The sequence below is a fragment of the Cetorhinus maximus genome, chromosome 11, assembly GCF_964194155.1.
Source record: "Cetorhinus maximus chromosome 11, sCetMax3.hap1.1, whole genome shotgun sequence".
NCBI classification, from domain to species: domain Eukaryota; kingdom Metazoa; phylum Chordata; class Chondrichthyes; order Lamniformes; family Cetorhinidae; genus Cetorhinus; species Cetorhinus maximus.
The window spans coordinates 84,504,080-84,519,400 of NC_135889.1; the positions used below are offsets into that span (position 1 = coordinate 84,504,080).

Sequence of the window (15,321 nt, forward strand, 5' to 3'; positions counted from 1 at the left end):
CAATCAAGGCACTGACACATGCCCCATAGAGAAACGAATTAATGAAATAATTACACATTAAATGCCCATACCTGTTAGAGGGATTAAAAATAAAATGAATCTGGATTTACAAAATTCACGGTTAGGTTCACAGAATCACACAGTGCAGAAGTGGCCCTTTGGCCTATCGAGTCTGCACCAACACATGAGAAACACCTGACCTACCTACCTAATCCCATTTACCAGCACTTGGCCCATAGCCTTGAATGTTATGACGTGCCAAGTGCTCATCCAAGTACTTTTTAAAGGATGTGAGGCAACCCCCCTCCACCACCCCCCTTTGAGTTAACAGTGAATTTGGGACAATTGAGGTCTAAAGAGATAACACTTAGCAAAGATTATCTACAAGATGGATATAGGTAAAGGGAGATTTGAAAATATTTTAAGTCCATGTTTTTTTGATAATATAGTAAGTGCACTGTAGCATTTTGCACAACTCATTATGATTTTACCAGCCTTTCAAGGGTATAGTATTAGCTTACAGAAATCTAGACTAGTTATCACATATGTATTGCGCAGACAAAATATCATCAAATTGTAAAGAAAAAAAGAACACTGTCCCAGGTACAGAGGAAGTCACTGATAATCATCAATAAATGAAGTAAGACCAAAGGAACTGCTGCAGCAACACGTATATGTTATGTGTGCTTATGTAAATGTAGCATTAATTGACTATGAACTAGAAAATGATCCAAGGTAATTCCAGAAAAAAAGTTAATGAGTAAAGTGAAAATTGACTTTTTCCACTCAGGTTCAAAAGGAAGGTATCTGAGAATATATTAAAGTGGTTTAAATGGTCAAGTATCCCAGAGTGTGAATGTGAAGAGAAGTAAGATGTTTGTACAGGAACAAAATGACATTTGGAAGCTAGAGCACAGAGAATGCTCAAGTTTCAAAACTATGATAAACAGCCATTACAAGAGAGTGCCCATATCTAGATCAGGTACTAGTTGCTAGAAGACACTAACATGCCACAGTAACTCATAGTACCGAGAGACCACTAAGGTAGTTAGGATTATCAAGGCCTGTAAGGCCATAATTAGATAAAGATTAGCCTACTCATTACAGTACAAAGACAAAGCTCAGAACAAATGCAGCAAGACCTGGACAATATCCAGGCTTGGGCTGTCAAGTGGCAAGTAAAATTCACGCCACACAAGTGCCAGGCAATGACCATCTCCAACAAGACAGAATCTAACCATCGCCCTTTGATGTTCAATGGCATTACCATCACTGAATCCCCAACTATCAATGTCCTGACCAGAAACTGAACTGGACTAGCTATATAAATACTGTGGCTACAAGAGCAGGTCAGAGGCTAGGAATCCTGCAGTGAGTAACTCACCTCCTGACTCCTCAAAGGCTGTCCACCATCTACAGGACACAAATCAGGAGTGTGACAGAATACTCCCCACTTGCCTGGGTGACTGTAGCTCCCACAACATTGAAGGGGCTTGACACTGTCCAGGACAAAGCAGCCTGCTTGATTGGTACCACACCCACAAACATTCACTCCCTCCACCACTGTCACTCAGTAGCAGCAGTGTGTACCATCTACAAGATACACTGCAGGAATTCACCAAGGCTCTTTAGACAGCACCTTCCAAACCAACAACCACTACCAGCTAGAAGGACAAGGGCAGCAGATAGATGGGAACACCACCACCTGGAAGATTCCCTCCAAGTCACTCACAATCCTGACTTGGAAATGTATCGCTGTTCCTTCACTGTCACTGTGTCAAAATCCTGGAACTCCCTTCCTAGCACTGTGGGTGTACCTACACCACATGGACTGCAGCAGTTCAAGGTGGCAGCTCACCACCTTCTCAAGGGCAACTAGGGATGGGCAATACATGCTGGCCTAGCCAGCAAAGCCCACATCCAGTGAATGAATTTTTAAAAATCCTGTAAATATGTCAAGCATGACATCAGCTTGGTGGGATACTTTTGCAAATATGTGCAGCACAAGTTAGCCAAATATTGTAAGGGTAGAGCCTGGTTCCTCACGAAGTTAAAGTGCTCTTATAATAGCCAGAAGTCCCTTCATCTTAATGGCAGCCAAAAAACTGCAAAGTACGGACTTTGTAAAGCAACGCGTTACATGGCACTACCACCATGCTAAACAGATCTAGCAACTCAAGACCTGGCATCCATGAGGCACTATGGGCCATCAGCAGCAGCAAAATTGTACTCAACCACAATCTGTAAACCTCATGGTCCAGCATATCCTCCACCCTACCATTACCACCAAGCCAGGGGATCAACCCTGGTTCAGTGAAGAGTGCAGGAAGGCATGCCAGGAGCAGCACCAGTCATACCTAAAATTGAGGTGTCAACCTAGTGAAGCTACTACACAGGGCTACTTGCGTGCCAAACAGCATAAGCATAAGACACAGCCAAGCAATTCCACAACCAACAGATCAGATCTAAGCTCTGCAATGCTGCCACATCCAGTCATGAATGGTGGTGGACAATTAAACAACTCACTGGAGGAGGGGGCTCCACAAATATCCCTATCCTCAATGATGTATGAGCCCAGCACATCAATGCAAAAGATAAGGCTGAAGCATTTGCTACAATCTTCAGCCAGAAGTGCTGAGTGGATGATCCATCTCGGCATCCTCCAGAGGTCCCCAGCATCACAGATGCCAGTGTTCAGCCAGTTTGATTCACTCCACGTGATATCAAGAAAAGGCTGAAGGCACTGGGTAGTATAAAGGCTATGGGCCGTAACAATATTCCGGCAATAGTACTGAAGATGTGTGCTGCGCCCCTAGCCATGTTGTTCCAATGCAGCATCAACACTAGCATCTACCCGGCAATGTGGAAAATTGCCCAGGTATGTCCTGTACACAAAATGCAGGACAAATCCAACTCAGCCAATTACTACCCCATCATTCTACTCTCAATCATCAGTAAAGTGATGGAAGGACTCATCAACAGTGTTCTCAAGTGGCACCTGCTTAGCAATAATCCGCTCACAGGTGATCAGTTTGGGTTCTGCCAGGGCCACTCAGCTCCTGACCTCAAAACAGCCTTGGTTCAAACATGGACAAAAGAGCTGAACTCCAAAGGTGAGGTGAAAGGGACTGCCCCTGACATCAAGGCAGCATTTGACTGAATGTGGCATCAAGGAGCCCTAGCAAAACTGGAGTCAATGGGAAAATGTGAGGTGATGCACTTTGGCAGGAAGAATAGAGGAGCTGAATATTATTTAAATGGAGAAAGACTGCAGAAAGCTGCAGCACAAAAGGATTTGGGGGTCCTGGTGCATGAATCATAAAAAGCTAGCATACAAGTTCAGCAGGTAATAGGCAAGGCAAATGGAATGTTGGCCTTTATTTTAAAGGGAATGGAATATAAAAATAAGGAAGTCTAACTAAAACTATACAAGGCACTAGTTAGACCATACATAGAATACTGTGAACAGTTTTGGTCCCCTTATCTAAGGAAAGATATACTGGCATTGGAGGCAGTCCAGAGAAGATTCACTAGGTTGATCCCAGGTATGGAGGGGTTTTCTTATGAGAGAGGTTGAGTAGGTTGGGACTGTACTCACTGGAGTTCAGAAGAATCAGAGGTGACCTTATTGAAACATATAAGATTCTTAGGGGGCTTGACAGGGTAGATGCTGAGAGGGTGTTTCCCATTCTGGGAGAGTCCAGGACCAGAGGGCATAATCTCAGAGCCCATTTAAGACAGAGATGAGGAGGAATTTCTTCTCTCAGAGGGTAGTGAATCTGTGGAATTCTTTACCACAGAGGGGTGTAGAGGCTGAGTCGTTTAGTATATTCAAGGCTGAGATAGACAGATTTTTAATCAGTAAGGGAATCAAGGGTTATGGGGAAAAGGCAGGAAAGTGGAGTTGAGGATTATCAGATCAGCCATGATCTCATTGAATGGCAGAGCAGACTCAATGGACCGAATGTCCTACTTCTGCTCCTACGTCTTATGGTCTTATGAATCAGGGGGAAAAGTCTCCGCTGGCTGAAGTCATGCCTAGCAAAAAGGGAGATGATTGTGGTTATAGGAGGTCAATCATCTCAGTTCCAGGAAATCACTGCAGGAGTTCCTCAGGATAGTGTCCTGGGCCCAACCATCTTCATCAATGACCTTCTTTCCATCATAAGGTCAGAACTGGGGATGCTCGCTGATGATTCCACAATGTCCAGCACCATTTGCAACTCCTCAGATACTAAAACAGTCCATGTACAAACACAGCAGGTCCTGGATAATACCCAGCTTGGGCTGACAAGTAACAAGTAATACTTGCGCCAAATAAGTGTCAGGTAATGACCATCTTCAACAGGAGAACATAACCATTGCCCCTTGACATTCAATTGTACTGCCATCGCTGAATCCCCTCCTATCAACATCCTGGGGGTTACCATTGACCAGAAACTGAACTGGACTGGTTACAAGAGCAGGTCAGAGGGTAGGAATCCTGTGGCGAGTAACTCACCTCCCGACTCCCAAAGCCTGTCCACCATTTACAAGACACAAGTCAGGAGTGTGATGGAATGCTCTCCACTTGCCTGGATGATGCCTCCAACAACACTCAAGAAGCTTGACACCGTCCAGGACAAAGCAGCCCACTTGATTGGCACCCCATCTACAAACATTCACTCTCCCCATCACTGATGCACAGTGGCAGCAGTGTGCACCATCTACAAGAGGCACTACAGGAACTCACCACGCTTCCTTAGCCAGCACCTTCCAAACCCATGACCACTACCATCTAGAACAACAAGGGCCGGAGACACATGGGAACACCACCACCTGGAAGCTCTCCTCCAAGCCACACACCATCCTGAGTTGAAAATATATCGCCATTCCTTCACTGTTGCTGGGGTAAAATCCTGTAACTCCCTCCCTAACTTAATTGTGGGTGTATCTACACCACATGTACTGCAGCGGTTCAAGGTGGCAGCTCATCACCACCTTTTCAAGGGCAATTAGGAATGGGCAATAATGCTGGCCTAGCCAGCAACGTCCACATCCCATAAATGAATTAAAAAACAGCTTGTATTTAGTGCTTAAATAAAAACAGAAAATGTTCAAAGTAACCAGCAGGTCAGGCAGCGTCTGTGGCGAGAGAAACAGTTGACGTTTCAGGTCGATGGCGTCATCAGAACTTCTGTATTGCTTGATCCTCGAGATATAATTTTCAGAACCATTTTGGGTCACATGTGACTTTATGTCATTAGCTGCAACATTTCTCAAACGTATATGGAGCATGCTTGAGATAGTTTTCCTCTTTTTTTCAAAGAAATTAAGCAAACACAAAAGCAGACAGGTCAATCCAGTCTGCAATAAAAGCAAAATACTGTGGATGCTGGAAATCTAAAACAAAAATAGAAAATGCTGGAAAAACTCAGCAGTTCTGAAGAAGTCATACGGACTCGAAATGTTAAATCTGTTTCTCTCTCCACAGATGCTGTCAGATCTGCTGATTTTTTCTAGCATTTTCTCTTTTTATTTCAATCCAGTCTGCCTCCAAATTGTACCTTTCACATTGTTCCAGTTTTTGGTGACAATAAAGAAGAAAAACACAAGCTTTGGTTTGAATCAGTTATCCAATGAATCAAAGGTGTGATAAAATTTCCTGCAAAGTTTAACCACGATAGCTGCATACATGAAGAACAAGAAAACGACACTGAAATTATCACAACCAATACATTAATTTGACATCGGTAAAAAATAAGTACTAAATGATCATTGCCAAGATAAAGTTCCAGATATACAAATACAGACGCACACAGTTCTTCATTATTGCTTCAAAATGCTTTCACAACTTGTGCAATAATAAAATGTACGAAGGACAATGTTTCTAACGAGGCACTTGGACAGCTTAACAATGTAAATACAAAGGCTCTAGAAGTATATCAGAAATTTCACAACCCTGCAACAGCAAACACAGTGTTATTATTGATCTGACCATGGCTCAAAGCCTATTAAATAAATTGTGATACGTAACCAACCTGGTTGATTCTGAGAAATCCTGCAATCAGAGCCACGTTGGAATTCTCCACTTATGTACCAGCTGAACTCTTGGCTAAAAGGGCAGTAGTCAGCTATCTCCACTGATCCGCCATAGTACTGCAGCTCTCCCTCTCGTACACCATCAAGGTAGTCAAAATACTGTAGAAAATAAATGTAAGTCATTATTAACTAAATGATCACAATTTTTGCTTTGATGATGAAATTAAGAGCTGAAAGAAATGCAGAACAATATAGTAGATGATGCAAAGGCAGAATACAGCAGTTGTTGGAAAAATTAAATATAAACAGCAAATGCTTTCAAGGACGAGTTAACATTTAGGCAGTGGCCTTTCGTCAGAACTAGAAAATATTACAATTATAAGGTGTTACAAAGAGGGGAGAGAGGCAAATGGAACTCCTTTATTTTTCTTGCCGTCTGTCCATAAGCAGAGGTGTTTTAATTTTTGAAATAGGCTGTGGCGTGTTGGTGATGACGCAGCAAGACGAGATTGGTATAGAGAGACTTGGTCCACTCAACAGGTGATGGTAGGAATGTTCAGGTTTAGACTTGAGGCAGGCTTTGTTGTCAGCCTGGAGCCCTGCTTTGGTGTTGACAGGCTGGATATTAATAGTCGACTTACTTGGAGTCCAGGAATGTAACATTAAAAGTTTTCAAAGGAGCTTAGGTCATGTGATGTTGCCCACTGATATGTCAGTTTCAGATAAACAATCAATCAGTTTCTATTGAACTCCTTTCAAGTGAAGCAGCATTTCACTTGCACTTCCCTCAATTTAGTCTACTGCATTCGCTACTCCCAATGCGGTTTCCTCTAACTTGGAGAGACCAAACGCAGACTGGGTGACCGCTTTGTGGAACACTTTCGGTCTGTCCGCAAGCATGACCCAGACCTCCCTGTTGCTTGTCAATTCAACACACCACCCTGCTCTCATGCCCACATGTCCGTCCTTGGCCTGCTGCAATGTTCCAGTGAAGCTCAATGCAAACTGGAGGAACAGCACCTCATCTTCCGATTAGGCATTTTACAGCCTTCTGGACTTAACATCGAGTTCAACAACTTCAGATCATGAACTCTCTCCTCCATCCCCACCCCCCTTCTAGTAATTTATAATTAAAAAAAAATTTTTTTAATATATTTTTCTTTTCCCATCTATTTCTATTATTTTTAAATTTATTTCCATCCACTGTTTTATCTCCACCTTTTAGTCCATTTCGATCCTTTCCCCCCACCCCACCCCCACTAGGGCCGTCTGTCACTTGCTCATCCTGCTTTCTACCCTTAATGTCACCATTAGCACATTCCTTAGTTAATATCACCACTGTCAACACCCCTTTGTCCTTTTGTCTATGACATCTTTGGCCATCTCTTCCTTGCCTCCATCTATCACTGGCCCTCTATCCAGCTCTACCTGTCCCACCCACCTCAAACAGCTTATATTTCATCTCATTTCTATTTTTCTTTAGTTCTGATGAAGAGTCATACGGTCTCGAAACGTTAACTGTATTCCTCTCCGCAGATGCTGTCAGACCTGATGAATTTTTCAGCTATTTTTGTTTTTGTTTCAGATTTCCAGCATCCGCAGTATTTTGCTTTTAAATCAGTTTCTATGTCTCGGGTCAAAATCCATTGTTCACCTTAGGATGCAGAAGGTGGCTATTAGTGCTCCACAGTTATCACAAGTTTAGATGGCTCTCACTTTGTTATAACTCCAGGCTGAGGAATCAGATTGCTGTCCCCTTGTTTCGTTGATTGTAATGGGTCCACAGTGATAGGTGTGAGATTCCACAAAGTTGAGGGTTGAGCTTTTTCCTGTAATTATTGTTGGGAGTTTCCAGAACTGTAGCCAACTTGAAAATCATGTGACCTATAGCAGCCATGTTTTTGGTCCAGCAAAGTCTATTTTTTAAAATAAGCTGAAAGTAAGGTTTGATTTAAACAGTTTATGATCTCTTTCATGTCTTATGGATATGACAAAGGTTTTAAGCAAGTATAGAGGCAGGTAAAAGATGGAGGGAAGAAAAGCACAAATGGGTAAGTCTGTAATAGGGTGAAAGGCAGAACTGCAGAACTGATTAAATTACAAAAGGGATGATGGTGCAAGGCAAAAGATGATAATGGGACAAGTAAAGAAACAGAAGATGGATCTTGAGCAGCTGTAAATTGCAACAGTAGAATCATTATCTGCACCTGTTCTCCAAAAAAATAGAACCAGTTATGATGATCTGAAATTGTGGAACTCAATGTTGAGTTTGGAAGATTGTAAAGCGTATAAGTAGATTTATGTTGTCTTTTGTCGGGGAAAGAAGAGACATTTGCTTCAGGAAATAGAAGTACCCTGATAGAAGCCAACTGCATTATGAGTTCATAATTTGGAAGATGTTTTATTCAACGGCAATTAGGCTTCAAATATAACATATCTCATTTTACAATGATTTTTTAAAAAGTTATATTCATTTACAAGATCTGGGCATTGCTGGCTTACCATCATTTATTGCCCATTTCTAGTTGCCCTTGAAAAGATGGTGGCGAAATGCCTGCTGTTCCATTGCAGTCTGTTATGATCACAGCCAGTGTTAATTGCTGCATAAACTAAATCCCAGAGGGAAGCTTGGCTTGCGGGCTATAACCTTTTTTCTGTATTCTGAAAACTAGAAGACGACGCACCGATCTCAGCAGTAAGAGGTCTAATACACTTTGGGATTTATAACATTAAAAGTAAAAGGTTTATTAACAACAATAAAAGAAAACTTAAGCACACATGGTTACAGTTACGTAATTAAGGTTAGTCTTATAAAACATTCCCCCAAAAACTCTCTACTTGGCCAAACCCATAAGTAAACACTTTGCAGACAACGCTCCCTTACAGATGTCTACTATGAAATCCAGTAATATTACACAAGGCAAACTCCTGTAGCTTCAATAAAGGCATACCACATGAACTTTACCCTGACCCACTCTGCCAGGGAATCCACTTCGGAATAAAACCACTTGCTGCAGCCCAAGACTTTTCTGACTTGACTAGATAGGTGATTCAAACTGCATCCTCTTTCAGTCCAGAGCTCCAGCTACAGCTCAAACAAGTGGAGATAGGTGGAGAAATACCTTTCTCCCGCCCCCCCCCCGCCATCCCGGCCACCTTTCATTTCAGTTCCATTGTTCTCACACCTCTTTGAAACTCAAACCTTTCCAAATATAAGATATTTCACGTTTCTACCTTGTCCTTGCTTTCGGGTCAATAAAATATAATCACCCCATTATGGTTTACTTATGGAACTCCTGTAAGATGCAAACATGTTTTTTGCACCTCTGACTCCCCTTTCAAGCAAACTCAACTTATCTAAAAATGCAAATATTAGATCTAACCTATTTACTTGTACCTCAAACTTAATACCTCCATCCCTTTTCATGTTTCAAACCCCCCAGACAACCTGACTCCTATCAAACTCTGCCCAGTTTAATTAAATCACACACATACACAGACACCCAGACTTCTTTACAGAATAACACAATATTCCCCAAAATATTTTTAAAAAATTGATCCATTCTCACAAGTCCAAGTGGTAAAGCCCACAATGTTGTTAGGAAGGAAGTTCCAGGGTTTTGACCTAGCAAGGGTGAAGATCAGCCATATAGTTCTAAGTCAGGATGGTGTGAGGGGAACTTGCAGGTGGTGGTGGTCCCATGCGTCAATTGCTCTTGTCCTTCTAGGTGGTAGAGGTTGCAGGTTTGAGAGATGCTGTTGAAGAAGCCTTGGCGAGTTATTGCAGTGCATTTTGTACATACACACTGCTGCCAACGTGTGCTCGTGTTGGAGGCTGTGAACATTTAAAATAGTGTTGGGATGCCAATCAAGCAGACTGCTTTGTCTCAGATGGTGCCAAGTTTCTTGAGTGTTGTTGGAGCTGCAGTCATCCAGACAATTGGGGGGTATTTCATCACACTTCCGATTTGAGGCTCTGGGGAGTCAGGAGGTGATTTACTCGCCAGCCAATTCCCAACCTCTCAACTGCTCTTATAGTCAAATTATTTACGGCGCTGGTCCAATTAAGTTACCCAAGGATGTTGATGGTGGTGTATTTGACTAAGGTAATGTCATTGAATATTCTGAGGTGGTGGTTATCTTGATGGAGATGGTCATTTAAATGGCCAAATAAGTCATGTGACACATCAGCCCAAAGCTGAATATTGTCCACGTGTTCTGCATGGGGGAATGGACTGCTCCATTACCTAAGCAATTGTGAATGAAGATATTCACTGCACAATCATCAGCAAGCATCCTCACTTTTGACCATATTCTGTTTATTCTGCATCTTTTTCCTTTTGCGGAATAGGAGGAAGTGTTGGAAGGATTAGCTGGCTGATTATCAACCCGTTTGAACTGTATCATGAACATTCTTTCTGTGGTCGACAAGTCCTGGAGTGGGACTTGAACCAGAAGCTTCTGGCTCAGAGGCTAGGGTGCTACCTACAGAGTTTCAGGACTTCATTTTGACTATATGATGGAGGTAAGATCATTGATGAAGCAGGTGAAGATAGTTGGGTCTAGGACACTGCCCTGAGGGTTTCTGCAGAGATGTCCTGGTCTGATATGATTGGCCTCCAATAACAGCAACCAACTTCCTCTGCACTCAATATGACTCCAGTCGTGATTCTCCATTGACTTCAAGTAAACTAGAGCTCTTCGGTGCACACTCAAACGCTGCTTTGATGTCAAGGGCAGTGACTTTCACCTCACCGCTGGAATTCAGCTTGTTTGTCCATGTTCTAACAAGGCTGTAATGAGATCTGGATCAAGTAATCCCGGCAGAACCTAAATTGAGCATCGCTGAATCGGGTATTGGTAAGCGTTGCTTAAAAGCACCACAGACAAAATCTCTAAACACATTGCTGATGACGGACTCAATTGGATTGCTCCTGCTTTCTGTGGGCAAGTTCGGTTTTTGTCAGTGTTGTAGCTGTACTGGAGATGTAAGGGAGGGGCAGCACCTCTCACAGGCAGGCTCGCCATACTCTTTGAAGTGGCTCTTCCTGTATTGGTCCTCACCTTCACCCAGCTCGCACCTTTGGCTCTATGCAGCTGTTAGCATACGACAGCTGCCATATTCCACTAAATCGTTTCGATGAGTGAGCCAAAGCAGGTAAGGGTGGTTGTCAGGGCTCCTACCCTCAATGACTTAGGAATTTGCCTACCCTCGTATGTGAAGGCTAATTCCGGTGGACTGGATGGTGAGACCAATCCAAGGTCCAACAGTCTTGAAGGCAGGCCAGCACCATGTTATGGAACGTGTGGAGACCATCAAGATACAGAAGATGCTCTGGCCACCACTGCATCTGGATCTATCACCAGCTGTATAGACTCATCTTGCCACTGGACCAAGACAGGTCAGGATGAGAGAGTGAGAATGACGATGTGAAACTCTCCCTCACCATAATCCAATTCACACACAAGTCATGTTCATCATCTGTCATCCATCAGCTATCTGTCACAAGTCCCATGGTGACGGACGAGTGACAAAACAGCAGGTTTGGGTTCACTGGGAGCTGTAGCCACAAACCTGCACACAGGCAGATAAGGCCATAGGGTCATTTTTCACTGGAATGAAGCAGAAGTGGAACTCAGCAGCCACCAGAGTGACTGGGCAACCCTTTCAGGACCACACTGCTCACCTCCTTAGTCTGAGGAAGGGGCTAAAAAAAGGTGCCCTAAGCATTGTCCGCCTCACCTCCCTTGCCAGCAGGCTGCTGCTGGCAGGGAGCCCATCAACATAGTCATAAGCCAATCTCAAAAAAGAAAGTAAAAGTGACACTGGTCACCATTGGTGCATGAAAAGTGCGCACCCTCTTAGGCAACGCCACAGCCAATAGACCGGAGAGAACTGCTTTTGTCGAGAGAGAGCTGGCTAGGTACAATGTCCAGATCACCTCCCCGGTCACTGAGCCTTGCCTACCAATGGAAAGTCAGTCAAGGAAATTGGTGGTTACACATTCTTTTGGAGTGGCGGAATGGTCAAGGAAAAGGGGAAGGTGCAAAGCTGGTCTTGGCCCTACCTCTCATAAGCATCAAGATTGGTTCAATGAAAATAATGAGGTAATCCAGAACCTATTAGAGGAGAAATATTGCCTTATCAGAGTTTTTCTCAAGTGACAAGTCATCATTATACAAGGACGACACCTACTGAAATATCTACAGGATTGACCAATGCAAGTTCAGAGAGAAGCAAAACACTTTGCTGAATCAGAAAGCAGGCAAATTTCAGTCATGTGCAAACCTCAAAGCCTGGAAGAGATTCTACAATACTCTGAAATCTGTCTACGGGCCCCAGTTTACTTGTTCATCACCAATCCTTGGTGCTGACAGGTCGAGAATGGTTACAGAAAAAGCCCAAATTCTAGAAAGGTGAGCAGAGTACTTTAACCACATCCTTAATCGGCCTTAATCCATCAAAAAAGAAGCAATCAACAGGCTGCCACAGGTTGCCATCAACTGCTCTCTTGATGACTCTTCCACATAGTTAGAAATGATGAACACAATCAAACTCCTGTCTAGCAGCAAAGTTCCAGAAGCTGATGCTATCCCAGCTGAAGTCTACAAGACTGGAGGTCAATGCCTGATCAAGAAGCTCACTGATCTCTTTCAGTGTATATGGGAGCAAGGAACCATCCTACATGAATACAGAGATGCCTCCATTGTCTAAGCAGAAAGGAACTCGCCAATCTTGTGACTATTGTAGAGGAATCTCACTCCTCTCCATCGCCAGCAAAATGTTCGCCAGAATCCTTCTGTATCACTTACTGCAACATCTCGAGGATCTGCTGCCAGAGTCAGTGCGGTTTCAGAAAAGGTCGATGAACCACTGATACAGTGTTTGCAGCTAGACAATTCCAGGAGAAATGCCAAGAACAGAATATGGACCTCTACACCACATTTATTGAACTGACCAAGGCCATGATACAGTGAGTGGAAAGGGGTTTTGGAAGGTAATGGAGAAATTCAGCTCTCCTGAGAAATTCATCACAATGGTTCAACAACTCCATGAGGGCATGTTCACGCGTGTCCCGGACGATGGCAAGTCTTCTGACCCATTCCCACTCATTAATGGAGTTAAACAGGGCTGTGTGCTAGCTCCAAGCCTCTTCTGCCCGTTTTTCTCTTCCATGGTCTCCAATATCTTCCATGATGTGATCCTGGCATTGAAGTCAGGTATTGCGTGAAGGGGAAGCTGCTCAATCTGAGGCAACTCCAGGCAAAGACCAAGGCCTCTTCATGGTTTCCCATTTGCTGATGACTGTGCATGAGCTGCTGGTTCAAAGTTGGACATGCAACATAGTAAGGGCTTGTTCTCCAATATATGCGACAACATAGCGTTGGGAACAGCCAGAAGAAAGCTGAAGTAATGTACCAGTCTGCTCCAGGAAAGCCCTATCTCAAGCCCAAAGTTTCAGCCCATGACCAGAACCTGTCAGCAGTTCACTCATCTCAGCAGCACTCTCTCTCAAACTGGCTATATTAACAAGACACATGCAAGAATTGCCAAAGCAATTCAGCAGACTATGAACATCAGTTTAAGAATGAAGAGGAGTAGGTTTGCCTACCATGCCAAGAAGCCCAACCACTTTCACTTGAGCTGTCTTCAGAAGCTTCTGAAGATCAGATGGCAGGACAAAATATCAGACACAGAGCCATAGTGAGACAGCTGAGCTGGTCATGTGGCAAGAATGACACTCACTTATCAAAGCAAATTTTCTGTGAACAGCTTGAATCTGGGGTGCGCTCTCATGCCCGTCAACAGAAGCACTACAAGGACACTCTGAAGGAGTTTTGATATTGACTTTGAGGCCTGGAAGAAGCTCATCCAGGATCACTGCAACTAAATAAAAAAAATGGTGCGGCCTCCTTCAAAAGCAAGTGCCTATCAGAGGCAGAGAGAAAACGCAAGCAGAGGAAATCCTGAGCCAGCAACTCATCCAAAACTCAATAGTTTGTGGTATCCTGTCCCATTTGCATCAGAACCTTCTAGGCGTAGATCGCCCTTCAGTCACCTACGTACCCACCGGAACCCTACCAAACACCTCAGATGACGAGCATGGTCATTTTCACTTCCAAGGACAAATAAGAGCTATATTGGAAGAGCTTGAATAGAGCTGGGGATATTCTGGGGCTCAGATCTTCAACAAGACAGCCAGAATTTTGTCAGGACATACAATAGTATGACTCTACGTATATCTTATGTTCCGATTCAGGCAGGGGCAAGAATCAAATCTTTTAGCTGCAACAGGAAATGATTGGAAGATACCTCTCACTACGCCAGTTCCAACTTAAATACCACCCCACCTCCCCCAACCAAATAAGTAATTCCAAATGTAAGAATAAATCTGAAAATACATTTTCTTTGCAATTTATATTGTCATACAGCTTAGAATGATAAATTTTAAAATAAACCAATGATCAATTCTAATTTGGAGGCAAGGTCAATTTCAGTTGTGGTGGTTGAGGGTCGAAGCTTTTGCAGCAGTGGCTTACTAAAAACTTTACACACGCGATGCTAACCCAGATGCAAAAATAGAAGGATTCCATTTTACCTGATACTCGGATGGTAGATGTGTTGGGTACTTTTCTAAGTTACATACTGCCACAGCCTTCTGATCCTGTCGACATGTCAACTGTAATGGAGATGCCCTCTGTGTGTCACAATATGGAGTTACACTCTTATTCCTGAAGAGAAATATTCAATGTAATCGCTTTACACAAACTTCTATTTTCAGTTTTCACATTCTATTTTTAAGCATAGAAAAAAAGTAGTACAAACTAATTTTTAAACTTTTAAATTACATTAAATCAATGTTATTCTGGTTTCACTTTGAAACATATTCAAGAGAAATTTTATCAAGGGCAATTTTGGGTAGTTGAAAATACAATAATCTTACATACTAAGCATCAATGTTTATGGAAATGATTGCTTAAGCAGAAGAAACCAACTACAGGGTGACGATGAAGAGTGAAAAAAAGCTACTTTGGATCCCATCATCTTTTAAAAGAAGTCAGTTGATGTATCATGTGACAAATTGGAAAACTGCCCTATTACAGTTTGTTAGAATACTTGTGCTCCATATAATTACTTATAGCTTTTTAGTACTGCAAAACTTTAACCAACGATATCATATCTAACTTTCTTGAAGGCCTTAATTTTAACTCTTACATAATTTTGTTTAAACTAAGCAACAGGAATACACTGGATGTTAGATGATCTTTTCCCAGAGAATATTGAGCCACTGGACTAAA

At 42.8% G+C, this 15,321-nt stretch overlaps 1 protein-coding gene across 4 annotated transcripts in view; it reads right to left on the reverse strand.

Annotated features, from left to right (window-relative positions):
- Positions 1 to 15,321, reverse strand: part of lmln (leishmanolysin-like (metallopeptidase M8 family)) — a 70,332-nt gene that overhangs the window by 7,425 nt on the left and 47,586 nt on the right. For all 4 annotated transcript variants that reach the window (XR_013577981.1, XM_078552345.1, XM_078552347.1 and 1 more), the window contains 2 exons: positions 14,622 to 14,754; positions 6,021 to 6,180 (listed from right to left, as the gene is read on the reverse strand). Coding sequence is in view for 3 of the 4 variants with exons in the window: in XM_078552345.1 (XP_078408471.1) it covers positions 6,021 to 6,180; positions 14,622 to 14,754 (293 nt within the window). In the remaining variant the exon portion in view is untranslated. The remainder of the gene's footprint in view (positions 1 to 6,020; positions 6,181 to 14,621; positions 14,755 to 15,321) is intronic.